Genomic DNA, 19,240 nt, shown 5'->3' on the forward strand with positions numbered 1-19,240 from the left:
TTTGAAAGTATTCAAAAGCTTGTTAAACTTCTCATGTAGATATCAGGTTCCCCAGGTGCTGTTTCTCACGAAATACAGTGAAACCTGTACAAAACCAACCTTACTAGGCAAACTCCTGTCTTAAGATCATCATTCCCAAATATATGTAGTACAGTTCTGGTTCACTATAACTGATAAACACCAATTTTTGGTTTATCCCTTAAAGATACATGCAGTTACAATGAAACCTAACTTATGTTACACTTATAACTGAGCTAGATGTTTCTTAAGCCATACTCTAACAAGTAGCTAGCAAGCTTTATTTTAGATAAGATGACATTCTGCAACTGATTTTTTTAAACCATTATAACAATAGTAGAATCTATAACTAGCACTGCCCTAAACAGTCCCAGCACTTAACTGGGCCTATTGCTAGAGAATAAATTCAGTTAAGAGGGCACTAAAACAAACCTTATTTCACTTGTATAATATTATCATTTGATTCCTCTAGACAAATGTAATAGTAGAATGTGCCAAGAGAAATTATAATAGGCTCATTCGCTCCTCAATTTATTATTTATAGTAATCAAAAAATTATAGAAGTGCAGAACTGAAAGGGACCTGAAGAGTTCATTTAGTCCATTCCCTAGGGCTGAGGCAGGACTAGATATTATCTATACTGTCCTTGACAGGTGTTTGTCTAACCTGTTCTTTAAATCCTCCTATGATGGGGATTCCACAACTTTCCTTGGTAACCTATTCCAGTATTTAATTATCTTTATAGTTAAAAATTTTTCCTAATATCTAATCTGAATCTCCCTCGCTGCAAACTAAGCATACTACTTCTTGTCCTAACTTCAATGCATATGGAGAACAACTGATCACCAAATTATGCCTTGACGTATCCTTACAGGATTCTGTAGCACCTGAATAAAATCATCGTATGTCAAATGAGGGACCTTCATTCATATTATTTCCTTTCTCTAATATGCCTGATATACCTTAATACTCACTTGGTAATTGTGTAAATCGTTCACTGTACTTTTTATAAAGCTAGTCATAAAATAAGAGCAAATAACTACCAACACAAAGCATTACTATGAGTATTTAAGTGCTGGGACAACCACACAAATGACAAGTTTTCATTTCCAAAGAATATTGAGAGTCCAGAAAATATTAGCGTCTCAAAACAAGAAACCGTTACGTAGGCACAGTGTTCCATTCCATTTCTCTTTAATACAGTTGTTTACGATACAGATGATACTGTTATTTCGTTTGATGGATATGGGTATAGCAAACCATTTTCTCAAAATACAACTTCTGAAAATATGCATTCTTACTGATTTACAAGACAATCTGCCCTTTTAAAATAGTTTACTTTTAAGAGTAATATGGTTTTCAGCCAGCTAAAATTCTGTATTTACTGTTAATGTAAAAAATATGTCACTCACCCAATTAGCTGCATTTACACCAAAATGGATATTCACAACTAATCTTTTTTTTTTTTTTTTTTTTTTTTAACTGACCCAAACTTTAAAGCTATTTCCCACTAATTACAGGATGCAAATCTACGGAATTATATTAACTACATCTCTCAGACCTCCACCAACCAATGTCAAACTATCATGACTCTTTCATCTTCCCACTGTCCCTTATGGGACCCAAAACATCACATCTCCCCAGGGAAGACATCATCAGTACTAACAGTATTTGGGGCTAACAAACTCAGAGGTTAGTTATTTTGCAAGCCAGAAGCTACTTCAAATGGCCAGAATAATTTCAGACTGTGACATTAACCAGGGGAAAAACCCCCCCACAAATTCAGGCTGACATTTTATATGTTAAATCTTAACTAATTTCCTGACTTTATTGGTTCTCAAGCTTAACATGCAGTTTTACAGTAAAACCTTTTTTAACGGGCACACTGGCAAATTAAGAATGCCAGTTAACTCAGAGGGAGGGGTTTGGAGTGCAGGGGCAGGGGATGAGTGCGGGGCTGGGGCATGGAAGCAACTGTGGGGCACAGGCTCTGGGAGGAAGTTTGGGTCCGAAAGGGGGCTTGGGGCATGGGCAGGGGTTTGGGGTGCCGGATGAGGGGGAGGCTAGGCTCGCTTCCAGCAGCTCCCCATCCCTGCTGCTCCTGGTGGTGGAGGCACGGCCAGGCAGCTCTGCAAGCAGGCACGCTGCCTCCATCTGCAGGCGCCTCCCCCAGCAGCTCCCAAGGGGCTGCGAGCCGCAAAGTCAGCACTCAGAGAGGGGGGACAGAGGCAGCATGCCTGCAGAGCCACCTGGCTGCACCTCTGCCAGCAACAGCAGGGACAGGGAGCTGCTTGTGGGGAGCCTCCAGAGGTGAGCCCCCCCATCCAGCTCCCCAAGCCCCTCCTGTGCCCCAACCCTCTGCTCCAAGCCCTCTCCCGGACCCAAACTCCCTCCCAGAACGCACCTTGAGGCTCCTCCCATGCCCCAGCCCCCTGCCGGCCCCACACCAACCGCATTATAAACTGGACTTTCAGTGCGGATCAGAAACGCCGGTTTATAGAGTTTGCTGATCGGTGAAGTGCCAGATAAAAGAGCTTTTACTGTACTTGGTTTACATTCAAGAGTTTTCCTTGTGTTGCTCAAGTTAATATGCATTTTGGTATGATTTACATATTCATATGTAATGTATAGTGTTTTATACATTAAACTCATTAAATTTACATATTTGAAGGGTTTTACTCCTGCGGAAATTCTGCACCACTGCACATGCAGAATTTGCGCAGAAATTACTGTAGTACATACAGAATTTCCTTTTTCTCCCACAGAAATGGGCTGCAGAGCTGCTGGTCACCACTAGGGGCTGCTGGACTCAAAGGAGCCCAGCTTGCAAATAGAAGACACAGGGTGAATGGGCCGGGGGGAAGGGTGTTTCTAGGCAGCTGCAGTTCTCAGCACACCTGAAGGAAGGAGGCTGCCTGCAGGAAACTCACACAAACCCAGGACCCAGCATCAGGCTGTTTCTCCCTCTAAATCCCTGGGTTCTGGGGATAGGGGTGTGGGTGTCTGAACTGGGGGAGGGCATGCCTGGGCACTGGGGAAGGAGGAGGTGCAAGCGTCTGGGCAGGGGGGCTCTACAGCTGGGCTCTGGGGGGGTAGGGGATACATGCAAGTGTCTGGGCTACGGGGCTTGGGGATGCGGGTATCTGGGCTGGATGAGGCCATGCAGCTGGGTGCTAGAGGGGCGTGGCTGGGTTCTGGGGGAATAGAGGGTGTGGGTGTCTGGGCTGGGGTAGATCCTGCAGCTGGGCTCTGGTGGGAAGAGGTGTGCAAGTGTCTGACCCCCCCGCTGGGCTCTGAGGGGGAGGGGGAAGAGAAACAGGGGGTTCTTTAACTCTCTGTTCCTCGGGGAACTTTTTTGTGTGTGTCTGTATTGTTACAGACATAGTTGCTGACAGGTATTTTGAAATAAGTTACCAAAATAATTGAAAGTGGCATGATTATATAGTATTATTTTGAAAAATAAAATATGCGGAATTTTGAAGAATTTTAAAATATTGTGCACACAATTTTTAATTTTTTGGTGCAGAATTCCCCCAGGAATAATGGTTTATATCTTGTATAAGATTAACCAATATTAACCAATGGCATCTTCTAGAAATCAGACATACAAAAAGATATGAAAATATATTTTAAAGCATTTACCACACAAGTACTATAATCTTTTCTCATAATCTAGTCAGCAGTTAGTGAAATATCTACATCCTGTAAGAAATGAAGTTATAAAGGTGCTTAGCTGGCAGATAAAGAACATTTCCCAATTTAAATTTGGGGTGGGAGAATGGGCAAGATTATTCATATGCCAGAAATTGTAATGAAAGTTTACCATTGTTGCCCCAGCAATGATCTCAAACCATAAACCAGAACACCACTTTTTGGGGGGTTAGAGATAATTCATACTCAATACTAATTAAGATCTGGGTGTTTCCCAAGTTCAGACTGGCAGTTGCATCAAACTACATTAAATATTATGTGGCTCTGATGTGAACTGAGTCACAACCCGGTTTATTTCTCAGAAGATCTCAAGCTAGACTTGCATCTTGGTACTAGAGATGAAAAACAGTTGAATCTCCACTAAATTGCTTAGCCCTTTGATTAGACTATAGTGTGGAAAATGGCATTTTACATGACCCTGCTACAATAATTCAGATTTTGAAGAAAAACTTTTCTAACATCCTAATAAATTGAAATTTCTTTAATTTGACATGTTGTATTTACCATTCTGTAACCCCATCCAGAGCTGTTTATGATCCTTTTTCTGCATCTCATTGATGACTTGACTTTTGTGCTTTAAGGCATCTGCTTCCTTTACACAAGCCATGAAATGAGCTTCAATCACATCTTTAGAAGGACAGTGCAGTAGGTCCTTTTCTGGGAAATTCTACAAAACAATTTTAAGAACACAGACCAAAAGAAATAAGTATATTGCGCATCTCTTAGTAATAGACAAAAATATTTATTTTTCAGCAAGCACAGAGACAAAGCAAATAGATCATTAATCCTCATCCAGTTTATAGACTTCAGGTTTAGTCACAATACCTATTTGTGAATTAAGAGATTTAAGTTTTGAAAAAATGATTTATAACCAAAGCATCATTCAGATTTCATGGCTTCACTCCTGGAAGAAAAAACATCCCCAATAATCAAATTGGAAATTTTTCAATGCTTGCATAGTATTTGACACCTTTTAAGTTTTGGTATCATATGTTGGCCATTTCTCTGCAACGGTAGATAATACTGTAAGTTATCTCCTCCCAACAGCATCTTTCCTGATGGGCCAGTTTACCAGTTTCTTTCAGTCATTCATTTTTATTTCCTCCATTTGGGTGTACTGTACCAAATTTTCAACACACAGTATCAGATACTACATGTAAAATGACAATACAGAGAAGTAGGGCCATATCAAATTCACGGTCATGAAAAACGTGTCACGGACCACGAAATCTGGTCTCCCCCTGTGAAATCTGGTATTTTGTTTGCCTTTACCCTATATTATACAGATTTCATAGGGAAGACCAGCATTTCTCAAATTGGGTGTCCTGACCAAAAAGGGAGTTGTGGTGGGGGGAGGGTGGTGGTCGCAAGGTTATTTTAGGTGTGTCATGGTACTGCCACCCTTATTTCTGCGCTGACTTCAGAGCTGGACAGCCGGAGGCAATAACATATCATGTCATCCTTCCTTCTGCGCTGCTGCTGACAGCAGCTCTGCCTTCAGAGCTGGGATCCCAGCCAGCAGCTGCCACTCTCCAGCTGGCCAGGTCTGAAGGCAGTGCCAATGCCAGCAGCAGTACAGAAGTAAGGGTAGCAGTACCGCAACCCCCTCCTACAATAACCTTGTGACACTTTCCAACTCCTTTTTGGGTCAGGACTCCTACAATTACAAACACCGTGAAATTTCAGATTTAATTTGCTGAAATAATGAAATTTACTATTTTTAAAACCGTATAACCGCGAAATTGAACAAAATGGACCATGAATTTGGTAGGGCCCTATAGATAAGGCAACACCAGCTGCAAGTACTTTCCCCTGAAGACAGTGCGAATCCTTACCAGCCTTATTTTTACTTGTTAGGGCTAGGATTTATTTATTAGTTAACTGGTTCTTTAATGGTTTTATGTGGCTGAAGCTGGTGCATTGTACTCTCTCAAGCACTACAGATGTAAGGTTTACTACTTTTAAAAAGACAGCAATTTCCAGTAACTATATCTTTCCTTTTTAAAAAATTATAGTGAAACCTTGTTTTTACAAATACTAGATGTGTTGCACTTATTTAGCAAATCCAAAAGATTAACAACTTGAGAAACAATACACTTAATGTACTAGACATATAAACCCCTGTATGGTGATAAATTTCAAAATAGTTTAACTTTTTCCTTTCCCAAGGAGTATAGTGCCCCTGTTAGTGGACATCTAGTCCACTGATTAAAAAAAAATTGAACTGAATTAAAGTGTGATGGTGATGACCAAGCCCATCAGGCATTTGTATTTCTAACAGAAATCAGCATAACAGTAAGCACACCGGATACACAAGCCAATCCAGAGAGCCAGGACAAATTCTTCCCCTTATGAGAACCCCCAAAAAGAACCCAAAGCTTGATACTTCTGGAACTCCTGAGCACAATAAAAGTAAATTTGGATGATCTCCCCTATCGTTAATGAAAAGCAACAGGATTTCTTTCCGTGATGAGGGAGGAGGATTGAAGTTTGAGAGATAAATGTCCTGATTAAGGTGGAAGAATTAAACTACATTAGAAGGACAGACTGGCAGGTACAAAAGGATTACCTTTTTCTTATGAAAAATCCTGAATGGAAGATTACAAAAGAATGCCACAAGCTTCCTAATTCTTAGGGTCAAAGAGATGATCACTAAGGTGGCTAGCTTCCACGTCAGAATAAGAGGGACTAATAGAGGGATTCATGTGAGTTAGAGAAAAACGGATCTTAAAACCGAGTTAAGGCTACAGGGAGGCACTGGAGACTTGACTTGGACCTTAAAGTATCTCTTGGCAAAATCTGGTCACTTAAGAATAAGCCCTCATACAGCTTTCCTCCAGGTACTAATGGCAGAGCCCAGAGCCCTAAAAGGTACATAGAAAAGATCCTGAACAAAGCCCTCCTGAACGTACACCAGAATTGCTGGGAAAGAGATTCTCTAGACAAGGTTGTACAATCCACACACCAGACTGAAGACAGAACAGACCCTATAGTACGCTATGCTAATTCTTCATTCTAGGATGCAACAAGCTGTTGAAGACCTTACTGAAGAAATTCAAGCTCTTGAGGAAACTCTTCTCAGGAGCCACACAGAGACTCAGGATTTCAGAAATGGGGCACAGAAAAGGGCCCTGATAAAGAAGGGAGCACCTAAAGGGAAGGCTGTTTCAAAGGCTTTCTGAAACACACAAGAAGCCCCTCCAGAGCTCTGACAATCATGTGTCATCCCCTTTCAGGATGGGGAGTAGAAGTAACCTTCAACCTCAAGAGACAAGTATCAAAATACACCTTTGAAGATGCTGATTTGAATGAACTGGGGTGATGACCTTTATCTGAATGAGATAAGAATTAGCTAAATTCATGGAGGATAGGTCTATCAATGGCTAATTAGCTAAGATGGTCAGGGATGCAACTCCATGCTCTGGGAGACCCTGAGCCTCTCACTACCAAATGCTGGGACTGGACAACAGGGGATGGGTCACTGAAGATTGTCCTGTTCTATTCCTTCCCTTTGAAGCAACTAGCATTGACCACTGCCAGAAGACAGGATACTGGGATAGGTGGTTCATTGGTCTGACCCAACATGGCCCTTCTTAAGTTCTTATTTTAAGGGTCAATAATATTTTCCCTTCTTTTTATGAGTTTGTTGAATAGAAGGAAAAGATTGAAGTTCTATGAAATAGCTCCTCCTCATGACAAAGACCCAGACACTGGCAAAGGTCATGGCTTATTGGTCTTAAGTCAGAAGTTCCCAAACTATTTTTGCTGCATACCAAGATTCCCTCTAATTTTTTATATCCATGTGTGGAATGAATTTGTTACATGTACCAATATGGAGGAGATGTGTGGCGGGAGTGAGGCCAAGGAGTTCGGAGTGTGGGAGGGAGCTCAGGGCTGGGGCAGAGGATTAGGTGTGGTGGGGGAGTAACGGCTCTGGGGTGGAGCTAGGGATGGGGGTTCAGGGTGCGGAAGGGGGCTCTGGCTGGGGGTGTGGGTTCTGGGGTGGGGCCAGGAATAAGAGGTTTGGGGTGCAGGCTGCCCCGGGGAGAGAGGACTCCCCCCAGGCCTCTCTCACTGCAGCAGCCTGGGGCCGGGGGAGAGGCGCCTCTCCCTGCCTGTGCGGCATTTGATAGCCTGCCGCATGGCCGTGCAGCTTAGCGGGAACTTAGCTCCACGCTCCACTTTGGAGAGTTATCTCTCATGTGTGCTCCCCACTTCTAAAAAAAAAACCCAGTATTTTTGCAGAAAACAGGAGAATTTTATTTTCTCAGCTAGCATAAAGGGGAGAGGGATTTGTAATATGTGGTGAGAGATGTGCAAGGGGATGGGAGGGATGATTGCCCCAGGGTAGAGCCTCCTTGATATCTTACATTTGACTACCCCCTGTCATTCCCAACCTTAGGAGCCCAGCCAGGAGTCTACTGGGAGGACGCGGGAGGTGTATCAGACCTGCCTCAGGCTGGGATTTTCAGGCACCAACTCCCCACCCCCACCCAATCTCACAAAAAAGGGGCCTGGGCCACAGCTCCCTCCCCAGTCACCTCTTGGCAGCAGAAACCACCGTGTCCCTGGATATCTACTGCTGGGCAGGTGGGGTGGGGGGGCGGGCAGTGCTTTAGCCCCGTCAGACCATAGCGCTGGAGACACCAATGATTCAGGAAAGCGTTAAAAAGCCTAGCCAGGCCCTTCACCTGAGTTCCTGCAAAAGGGGAGACCCAGAGCTGCTGCCTCCTCCTGACAAGGCCAAGCATGTCCCAAAGATCAGAAGTGTTTCCATTCCCCCACAGCAACGGGGGAAGGGCCACATGTGCCCTGCCACGGGGGGAGGGGAGGATACCATATTTAAAGTTCCCAAATAGAGGACACTGCCAGTAGATAGGGTCAGTGTGGGGGTAGGGTGGGTACAGTTACTATCGCAATACCATACTATGCCATCCTTACTTCTGCGCTGCCCAGCTTTGAAGGCAGAGCCACTGCCAGCAGCAATGGAGAAGTGTAGAAATACCATACCTTGCCACCCTTACTTCTGTGCTGCTGCAAAGTGCCAGAGCTATCTTCAGAACTGGGCTCTCAGCCAGCAGCAGCTGCTCACCTGCCCAGCTCTGAAGGCAACGAAAAAGGACGAGAAAGGAAAAATCATGGACATTTGTTCGTATTTTGAAAATCAACTGTTTAAGTAAAGACAGTCTCCCACAAAGACGTAAGTGGAACCACAGAATAATAGGACTAGACTGGAAAGAGGTGGTCCTGTCCTGTCCATCCCACCACATGGAGGGATAAAGGAAAAGAAGGCTGTTGCCAGACTTCCTTTGTTTCTGGAACAGCATGGGTTTGGTGTCTGACTTCTGAAAGGAATGATGTTGGTATATAAGCCTTTGGGGTCAACTGCTGATTAGAAATCTACACCCAGAGAAATAAGGCTTATTCCTCTAAATGAGGATAGACAGGATTTGAGACATCAAGAGGAAACGGCAGGAAAAAAACGATTACTCACCTTCTCGTAAATGTTGTTCTTCAAGATGTGTTGTTCATGTCCATTTCAACCAGGTGTGTGCATGCCAGCCAGAAGATTTTTCCCTTAGCAGCGTCCGTAGGGTCGGCCTAGGTGTCCCCTGGAGTCGTGCCTTCATGGTGCCTAATATAGGGCCCTGCCGACCCACCACCCCCTTAGTTCCTTCTTGCTGGCTGCTCTGACAGAGGGGTAGGAGGGTGGGTATTGGAATGGACATGAACACCACATCTCAAAGAACAGTTACGAGAAGGTGAGTAACCGTTTTTTCTTCGAGTGCTTGTTCATGTCCATTTTAATCAGGTGACTCAAAAGCCTAACTTCAGGAGGTGAGGTCGGAGTCATCCACTGACTGGAGCACTGCTCGTCTGAAGGCCGCATAGTCTCTGGCCTGCTGCGTGATCGCATAGTACGTGGTGGAAGTGTGTACAGATGACCACATTGCTACCCTGCAGATTTCCTGGGTGGGAACCTGTGCCAGGTATGCTGCTGAGGAGGCCTGAGCCCTGGTGGAGTGCATGGTGATAGACGGAGCGGGCACCTACACCAAGTCATAGCACTCCCGAATGCATGACGTGATCCATGACAAGATACATTCCAATGAGACAGGGAGACCTTTCATTCTGTCCGCCACCGCCACGAATAACTGGATGGACTTTTGGAACAGTGTCGTTCTCTCGATATAGAAGGCTAGCGCTCTGCAGACATCCAATGAATGAAGCCTCTGCTCCCTGATGCTTGAATGGGGCTTATGGTAGAAAACAAGGAGGAAGATGTCCTAGTTGATGTGAAACTGGGTGACAACCTTGGGAGAAAAGCTGGGTGAGATCTGAATGAACCTTGTCCTTATGGAATACTGTGTAAGGGGGCTCTGATGTAAGGGCCCTGAGCTCAGACACTCTCCTAGCGGAGGTTATCGCCACCAGAAACGCCACCTTGCATGAGAGATAAAGCAGGGAGCACATTGCCAATGGCTCATATGGTGGTCCCATAAGTCTGGAAAGGACCAGATTGAGGTCCCAAGATGGAATAGGCTGTCGTACTTGCAAAGATAGTCTGTTAAAACCTTTAAGGAAATGTCTGACAATTGGATTCGCGAAGACTGAGCACCCCTCTGCACCCAGATGGAAGGCAGAGATGGCGGCCAAGTGAACCCTTATTGACAACATGGACAATCTCTGCTGCTTAAGATGGAGGACGGAATCCAGTATAAATGGCACAGAGGCGAGCGTCAGAGACTGAAGATGCTGCTCCAACCAGACTGAGAATCTCTTCCACTTGGCAAGGTACGGCGCCCTTGTGAAAGGGCGAAGAGAACTTGTCTGACTTGATCAGAGCAGGACAGCTTCACAGCATTCAGCCATGGAGCGTCCATGCTGTGAGGTGGAGCGACTTGAGGTTCAGATGTCGAAGGCAGCCATGATCCTGCATTATTAGGTCCAGGATGAGTGGTAGGATGACCGGAGTTGCCAAGGACATTTCCAGGAGTGATGTGTACCAGTGCTGGCGTGGCCAGGCCGGAGCTATCAATATCACCAGGGCTCATTCCCTGCAAATTTTGAGGAGCACCTTGTGAATGAGAGGAATCGGTGGGAACGCGTATAGGAGGCGGCCTCCCCATGGAAGTAGGAAGGCATCCACGATGGAGCCTGGGCTGTGACTCAGGAAAGAGCAGAATAGTTGACACTTCCTGTTGCGTTGCATAGCGAACAGGTCTATTTGGGAAAGCCCCAGTGTTGGAAGATTGAGCTCACTATGTCCGGCTGGAGGGACCACTTGTGGCCGTGAAAAGACCTGCTGAGACGGTCCGCCAACTCATTCCGTATCCCAGGAAGGTAGGATGCCTGCAGGTGTATCGAGTGCTCGACACAGAAGTCCCATAGCTTGAGGGCTTCCTGGCACAGAGGAGAGAAGCATGCACCCCCGTTTGTTGAGATAGAACATTGCCGTGGTGTTGTCCATGAGGATTGAGACACATTTCCCTGATATACAAACTCTGAAAGTCTGGCACACTAGGCGCACCACTCTCAGTTCTTTGACACTGATATGCAGAGCAAGGTCCAGAGGCCTTGTGTCCTGAGGTCTCCCACATGCGTCCCCCATCCCAAAGCTGACGCGTCTGTCACTAATAAGAAGGATGGCTGGGGGCTGGTGAAGGGGACCCCTGCACATATTACCTGTGGGTCAAGCCACCACAGGAAGGAGTCTAGTATCGGGCGAGGCAGGGTTATGATACTGTCCAAAGCGTTCCTGAACTGGTCGATATACTGATGCTAGCCATGACTGACAGGGGCAAAGCCTGAGTCTGGCATGCTGTACTATGTAGGTACAAGCTGCCATGTGTCCTAGAAACTTCAGGCAATTCCTGAGGCCCGGTATGATGTTCCCAGAAGCCAGGTTTCAGTCACTGGGCAAGTATGATCTGGCTCGAGTCAAGTCTAGCACTGCCCCTATAAACTCAATTCTCCATACAGGGGACAGCATCGATTTCACCTCATTTAGAAGGAGACCCAGTTCATCGAACGTCCTTCTTATGAGACCGACCTGTGCCTCCACTTGAGATCTGAAGCGGCCCTTGATCAGCCAGTCGTTGAAATACAGGAACACCTCTACGTGCTGCTTGCACAGGAACGCCGCCAAGACTGCCATGCACTTGGTGAACACCCGAGATGCTGCCGACAGGCCGAATGGGAGGACAGTAAACTGACAGTGGCTGTTCACCACAAACCTGAGGTATTTTTTGTAGGCTGGAATTATTGCTATGTGAAAATATGCATCCTTCAAGTCGAGGGTGGCATATCACTCTCCTGAATCCAATGAGGGGATAATGGAGGACAAAGAGACCATGCAGAACTTGAGTTTTCGGACGAACTTGTTGAGTTCTCGCAGGTCCAGGATGGCTTTGGCTTTCCGTATTACGAAATACCGGGAGTAGAAGCCCTTGCCCCATTGCTCCTGAGGAACCTCTTCCACTGCCTTGATAGAGAGGAGCGAGGGCACCTCCTGTATAAGGAGTTGCTTGTGAGATGGGTCCCTGAAGACGGACGGGGAAGGGAGATGGAAGAGTGGGAGGGCACAGAATTGGATGGAATATCCCCTCTCTACCATGCGGAGCACCCAGCGTCCGAGGTGATACAGGACCATGCACGGTAGAAAGGGGATAGTTGGGACGAGAAGGTAAGTAGGGTTGGATCCAGTTTCAGAACTGGTATACCGTCCTCCACCGCATCCTCAAAAGGCTGGTCTACGGCCGGGTGGTGGCTTGGGCTGGTCTGAGCCCTGGCTGAGAAGGGGTGCTGCCTTCTTCTACCACTCCTATTCCTCCTATGAGGAGCGTCCTGGCAGTTCTGAACTTGGTAGAACCTAGAGGGAGGCTACAGCCGGAAACATCTACATTGAGTGACGGGGGTACCGAGTCCCAAAGATCTGAAGGTGGCCCTTGAATCCTTCAGACAATGGAGACTTTTATCCATTTTATCGGAAAAAAGGGCCAAACCCTTGAAGGGAAGGTCCTGGATTGTTTGTTGGACTTCATGGGGCAGACCAGAGACCTGCAACTAGGAACTCCTCCTCATTGCAACCCCTGTGGCCATTGTACATGAGGCTGCATCTGTGGCGTCTAATGCCGCCTGTAGGGACGCAGGAGATCAGTTTTCCCTCCTCCACTAATGCTGAGAAATCTGTGTGCGAGAGTCCTGCAGCAGCAGCTCTACAAACTTGGCCATCGCAGCACAGGTGTTGTGTGCGTATCTGCTCACGATGGCCTATTGATTTGAAATGTGGAGCTGTAGTCCCCCAGTGGAATAGACCTTCCTGCCGAAAAGGTCTAGTCTTTTGGCATCCCTATTCTTAGGGGAAGGGCCCTGATAGCCCTGGCGCTCTCGCTGATTGGCTGCATCAACCACCAGAGAGTCGGGGTTGCATAAATATTCATACCCCTAAGAAGGAGCTAAGTACCACCTCTCATTCCTCTTGGCCATAGAGGCCAGAGATGCAGGGGTCTGCCATAAGGTTTTTGTCATCTCTGAAATCATCTTTAATAAGGGTTAGGTGATACGAGAGAGTCAGGAGGGTGCAAAGGTATCGACAACTGGGTCAGATTCCTCCACCACCTACTCCGCCTGTATGCCCAGGTTCTGGGCAACGCGACGTAAAAGTTGTTGGAGGACCCAGTTATCCTCCAGAACAGGGGCCATCAACGCCCCCACCACAGCTTCATCGGGGGAGGATGAGGAGGAGAGGCCTAGTAGCAGGCCCTGCTCACTCCCTTCAGCGCCTCGTTGGTCTCGCGGTACTGCTGAACCCCCAGGTGCCGCGGCCACTGGTAGCAGAAACATTGGTGCTGAAGCAGGTGGTGCCGAAGTTGTTGATTCCAGCAGCACTGATATTGTCAACACCTGTGGCACTGAGAATGCACCTGTCAGTGGTGCCGCTGTCGGTGGGGGGGGTGAGGGGGGGTGTCGGTGCTGGAGCTGCAGGAGACAACAGTGGTGTCAGTGGTGCTGCTGCCGGCAGTGCCTGCAGGGACACAAAGGACCCTGATACAGAGCTGGACCTTGAGCCTTGGATCTGTCCTTAGCTCTGGTGATACGCCCAGGGTGTCCAAAAGGACCACTGTGTCGAGGGTTGCCACTGTGGAAGCCATGGTGCCAGATAGGGCAGGTGGTCGCAGCAGGATCTGGACCTCCTGCTCCTGGTCCTATCGGAGCAATAGGATTCCACCTCCAACTCCATGATCTCTGTGTAGGAGGACCATGGACTGTCAGAGACCAGTGCCAAGAAGTCAGGGACCGGTGCACTCCTCTGCGTGGGCGGGCCGTGCCGGGCAGAGGTGCGCCGGAGATGGGGATCAGCGTGCCATCATCGCTGGTTTGCCCCTTGATTGGAACTGGGGCTACGTGGTCACCAGCGACTGGTCTCTCCTCTGCGGGGAGGACGACGTCATGAGGCAAATGAGGTCCTTGGCTGCCTTGAATGCCTCTGGCGTTGAGGGGAGCTGGAGGTGACCACCGTGGCAATCCAGGGAGGGTTCGGACTCAACTGTACCCCAGACGGGGCAGGAGTCAATGATACCCTGGAAGGCTGGAGAGTTGAGGTGGTCTGGCTCGAAATATGCTTTGATGCCGCAGATCCCTTGGTCTCTGGAAGGGGAGAGCGACCCCTATCCAGCCTTTTCTTCTTCTGTGGCACCAGGGACTGAGAACGGTGCTGGACAGAGAAGGTTGCTTATGGGTGGAGCCACAGTGGTGTCGGGAGTCTTTAGAGTCCTTCCTCGGCGTCGGCTCACACACCATCAGCGCTGGAGCACTGCGGACCTACGAGGAAGTGCTCGGTGTGGGTTCTGCCAACCCCAAGTCAGATTGCAGTCGGAGTACTGCTTCCATTCACAGGATTTTCAGCCTTTGATCCCAGTCTTTAAGGATCTTAGGACGAAATCCCCTGCAGATTCTGCACGTGTCCTTCTGATGGCTCTCCCCGAGGCACCATAGACAGGAAGAGTGTGGGTCAATCTTTGGCATAAACTTGCCACAGTCCTCGCATAGTTGGAATCCTGGGGACCGGGGCATACTCCAGAAGCAGGGGAAACCCTCAAGAAATCCTAAAAACTACAACAACTAACTTATGACTAACTAATTCACTATTTTAAACTATGAAAACTGAAGAGGACACTGTCGAAAGCACTTGCAATGCAAGAGTGATAGCTGTTCCAGCTAGCTGTCACCGGCAGTAAGAAGGAACTAAGGGGGTGGCGGGTCACCAGGGCCCTATATTAGGTGCCATGAAGGTTCCCACACCGACCCTATGGACGCTGCAGAAGGAAAAATCTTCCGGCTGGCATGCATGCAGCGCATGCACACCTGATTGCAATGGACATGAACAAGCACTCAAAGAAGAACAAAATTTTCTTTTTGGAAACCTGCTCCAGAACAGAGTCTAGAATATCTTCAAAAGCTTATGCAGAGCTATAAGCCTGGACTTTAGAAAAAATCCTCCTGAATGCCTCTCCTCTCCCACCTCCCCCCCAACATATCTAAACTCTGGTCTACACTTAAACTTTAGATTGAACTAGCTATGTCACTCAGGGGGGGTGAAACATTCACACTCCTGAGCACTGTAGTTTAACTGATCCAACCCACGGTATAGACACAGCTAGGTTGACAGAAGAATTCTGTCCTGGAAAAGAGGACAGAGGCATTAGAGGAGACACATACCATCTCCAGCATCTTAACAAAATGTTGCACTGCCATGGTCTTTTTTGGATTTACCTACCTTCATGAAAAACAGGAATCTCCAACTTGGCCCTCAACCAGTGAGATTTAAGGGTCTGAACACGATGGGACAAGCAATTTCAGTCTTTGGGCAGACCCATTTAGACCTTCTATAGACATGTGGAACGAAGCACAGAGTTACATTTTATGCCAGAGTCCAGTTTACCCTGAATTTCATCTGGGAGGAAGTCTAAGAGGACAAAATCACATCTGAGTGTCAGTCTTGCAAAAAGGTCCCAGGAGACCACCAAAGAGGGCAAGGAGCCCTGTACTGCCCAGGGCACAACTTTTGTAGGTAACTTCCTAGGAGTGAATCTATAAGGACCCCGGGAAAGAAGGGGAAGGAAGATGCCTAAACCCTGTTAAATCAGGCAATGGTCCCTGTCTTCAAGGTTTTTCCTGCAGCTCGAAAAAGAGGCCTTGGGGACAGCAACAATCTGTGTAGATAACTACCTCAATATCTCCCACAGCATGGCTGGCAGGGGTACACAGCAGGCACATGAGTCCTGCAACAGAGGACTGGAAAGGATTCCCACATTCTAGACACTTCCTCTACTTTCTTTTTTAGGGAAAGAGGAAGAGAAGAAGAAAGTGTGGTTGCATGATTCTGAATTAACTGGCTCATCCACAGAGTATTCTGAGCAGAGGGTGGAAATCACAAATAAAAATGCTGAAAAACAAAAAAAGACTGTAAAAATAATGGTGCCTTCGATAAAGATACTTACAGCTTCTGCAAGAGGCAGTGGAGACCAGCGATACCTCAGGAAAAGGCACTGTCCCCCATACTCTAGTCTCAATGTCATTTGGCATCACCTGCCCAAATGACATTGAGAAACACCATATGCTAGGGTCCACACAGGTGAAAATCAAGTCACAGAAATTTTAAAAAAAATATTCTGCATGTCTTCACTGACTTGGCTATTCAGGACATACCTATATTGATTTTTTAATCCCTGTTAAGAACCTTTTTAAGTAAGTTGTGTTTTTTGTGTTTGTTTTTATAAAGATAACTAGGGCAATTGTAACCAAATTGTCAGTCAGCCTCTGATTATACAATTCTGAAAGTTGCTGGAGCAGTAAGTAGTAGTTCCAAGAAACATTTCAATTCAGGATGTAAGGTTTTTTGTTTAGTTGTTTGGCTTCTCTTGGCATTCAGTATCTTTACTGTAACAGACATCTCCAAGTTTTATTTACACCAATGAAATTACCATACATAGTTTACAATATATAGCCAAAAAACAGTACTGTGTCTTCCTTACAACCAGCAACACTGAGTTACTATTTCTATGAAGTCGTTCCAGAAACATATCAGCTAACAAGTTTCACCCAGTCTGGTTTCATACTCTGTTCCACCTAAATATAGCTGTCAATTCTATTTTACATAACACCTGTTAACATGTGAACAGTCCCTCACAGAGACTGAAAAATTACTTACTACAAAATCACACTGATAACACAGTCTAAGGAAAAAAAAAACAGTTGATCCACTAAGTCATCCATAACACAACTAGAGTGAAATGAATAACAGACTGCAAGACCATTCATTCCCTATCAAATTATTGCTTCTGTGAAATTTTATTGAACCCATATTTCTAATACATACAATCTTTAAACTTACCAATGAAGCTAAAGATTTATTTTAATCTGGTAGTAGATTTCTCTCAAAATAATACAATCCACATATACACACTCACATCTCTTTACAGGAAGCTATTTTCCTCTACTGTTTCAATTACAGCCTAGGGCTGTTGAGGGAGTCAACAAGCATGTGGACAAGGGGGATCCAGTGGACAAAGCAAACTTAGATTTTCAGAAAGCCATTGACAAGGTCCCTCACCAAAGGCTCTTAAGCAAAGTAAGCCATCATGGGATAAGAGGGAAGGTCCTCTCATGGATCAGAACCTGGTTAAAAGGTAGGAAATGAAGGATAGGAATAAATGGTCCGTTTTCAGAATGAAGAGAGGTAAATAGCGGTGTCCCCTAGGGGTATGTACTGGGACCAGTACGGTTCAACATATTAATAAAATGATCTGGAAAAAGGGGTAACCAGTGAGGTGGCAAAATTTGCAGAGGACACAAAACTATTCAAGATAGGTCAAGTCCAAAGCAGACTTTGAAGAGGTTACAAAGGGATCTCACAAAACTGGATAACTGGACAACAAAACGGAAGATGAAATTCAACGTTGATAAATGAAAAATAATGCACACTGGAAAACAATCTCAACTATACATATAAAACGATGGGGTCTAAATTAACGGTTACCACTCAAGAAAGATCCTGGAGTCATTGAGGATACAGTAACTCCTCACTTAACCTCGTCCCGGTTAACATTGTTATGTTGCTGATCAGTTAGAGAACAGGCTCATTTAAAGTTGCACAATGCTTCCTTATAACATTGTTTGGCAGCCGCCTGCTTTGTCTATTGCTTGCAGAAAAAGCGGCCCATTGAAGCTAGCTCGTGGGGGCTTGGAACCAGGGTGGACCGGCAGCCTCTATCAGCTCCCTTAAGTTCCCTGCTATCAATTGCCGGCAGTTCAGCTGTCCCGCCCCCCACTGCCATGTGCTGCTCCTGCTCTCTGCCTTGGAGCTGCTCCTGGGAGCCTCCTGCTTGCTGTGCAGAGCGGGGAGAAAGAGGGGTGCTAACATCAGGGTGTCCCCCTCCCCAGGTACCCCATCTCCACATGACAGGGCTCAGGATGGAGGGAGCTTGCTGGCAGCAGCTGCTGTCTCAACTTGCTGATTCCAACCCTGATATTCTATGATCTACTTAAAAAGGCAGGGTATTTAGAGTGGGGTCAGGGAACTTAAAGGGGCAATGTGAGTCTCTCTCTCTCTCTCTCTCTCTCTCTCTCTCTCACACACACAGTGTGTCTCTGTCTCTTTCTGCCATGCTGTGTCTCCTCCATCCATTTGTGCTGCTTGTAGAGCGTGAGGCTACATTAACAACATGTTAACCATTGAGGGCTCAGATGAGGGATAGTTCATCATTTAGCAGTAAGGCATTCCCTGGGAAATATCCCACCTTCTTCCACCCTGACTCCACCACCTCAATCAAATTTCACAATCATCATTGCTGTGTACAGTATTAAATTGCTTAAAACTTATACTGTGTATGTGTGCGCGTGTGTGCACATCTCTCTCTATAGCTCTAGCTATCTTGAGAGAGTGAGCGTCAGTCAGTCTTTTGTCTGGGAAAAAAAAATTCCCTGGAACCTAATCCCCCACCTTTACATTAATTCTTATGGGGAAATTGGATTCACTTAACATTGTTTCACTTAAAGTAGCATTTTTCAGGAACATAACTAAAACATCAGGCGAGGAATTACTGTAGTTCTCTGAAAACATCCACGCAATGTGCAGTGGCAGTTAAAAAAGCTAACAGAATGTTGGGAATTATCAGGAAAGGGATACATGATGAGACAGAAAATATCATATTGCCTCTATATAAATCTATGTACTCCCACACCTTGAATACTGCATGCAGGTCTGGTCACCCCATCTCAAAAAAAGACATTGAAATTGGAAAAAGGTACAGAAAAGGGCAATAAAAATTATTAGGAGGATGGAACAGCTTCTGTATGAGTAGAGATTAATAGGACTGGTACTTTTAATCTTGGAAAAGAGAAAACTAAGGGGGATATGATAGAGGTCTATAAAATCATGACTGGTGTGGAGAAAGTAAATAAGGAAGTGGTATTTACTCCTTCTCAAAGCACAAGAACTAGGAGGTCA

The 19,240-nt window shown here is 46.0% G+C and overlaps 1 protein-coding gene across 5 annotated transcripts in view; it reads right to left on the reverse strand.

Annotated features, from left to right (window-relative positions):
• The window catches only part of ATG5 (autophagy related 5), a 117,632-nt gene that overhangs the window by 82,015 nt on the left and 16,377 nt on the right, over window positions 1-19,240 (reverse strand). For all 5 annotated transcript variants that reach the window (XR_013345607.1, XM_077812880.1, XM_077812879.1 and 2 more), the window contains exon 4: window positions 4,234-4,396. Coding sequence is in view for 4 of the 5 variants with exons in the window: in XM_077812880.1 (XP_077669006.1) it covers window positions 4,234-4,396 (163 nt within the window). In the remaining variant the exon portion in view is untranslated. The remainder of the gene's footprint in view (window positions 1-4,233; window positions 4,397-19,240) is intronic.

This window comes from Eretmochelys imbricata, chromosome 3, assembly GCF_965152235.1.
Source record: "Eretmochelys imbricata isolate rEreImb1 chromosome 3, rEreImb1.hap1, whole genome shotgun sequence".
Taxonomy (NCBI): Eukaryota; Metazoa; Chordata; order Testudines; family Cheloniidae; genus Eretmochelys; species Eretmochelys imbricata.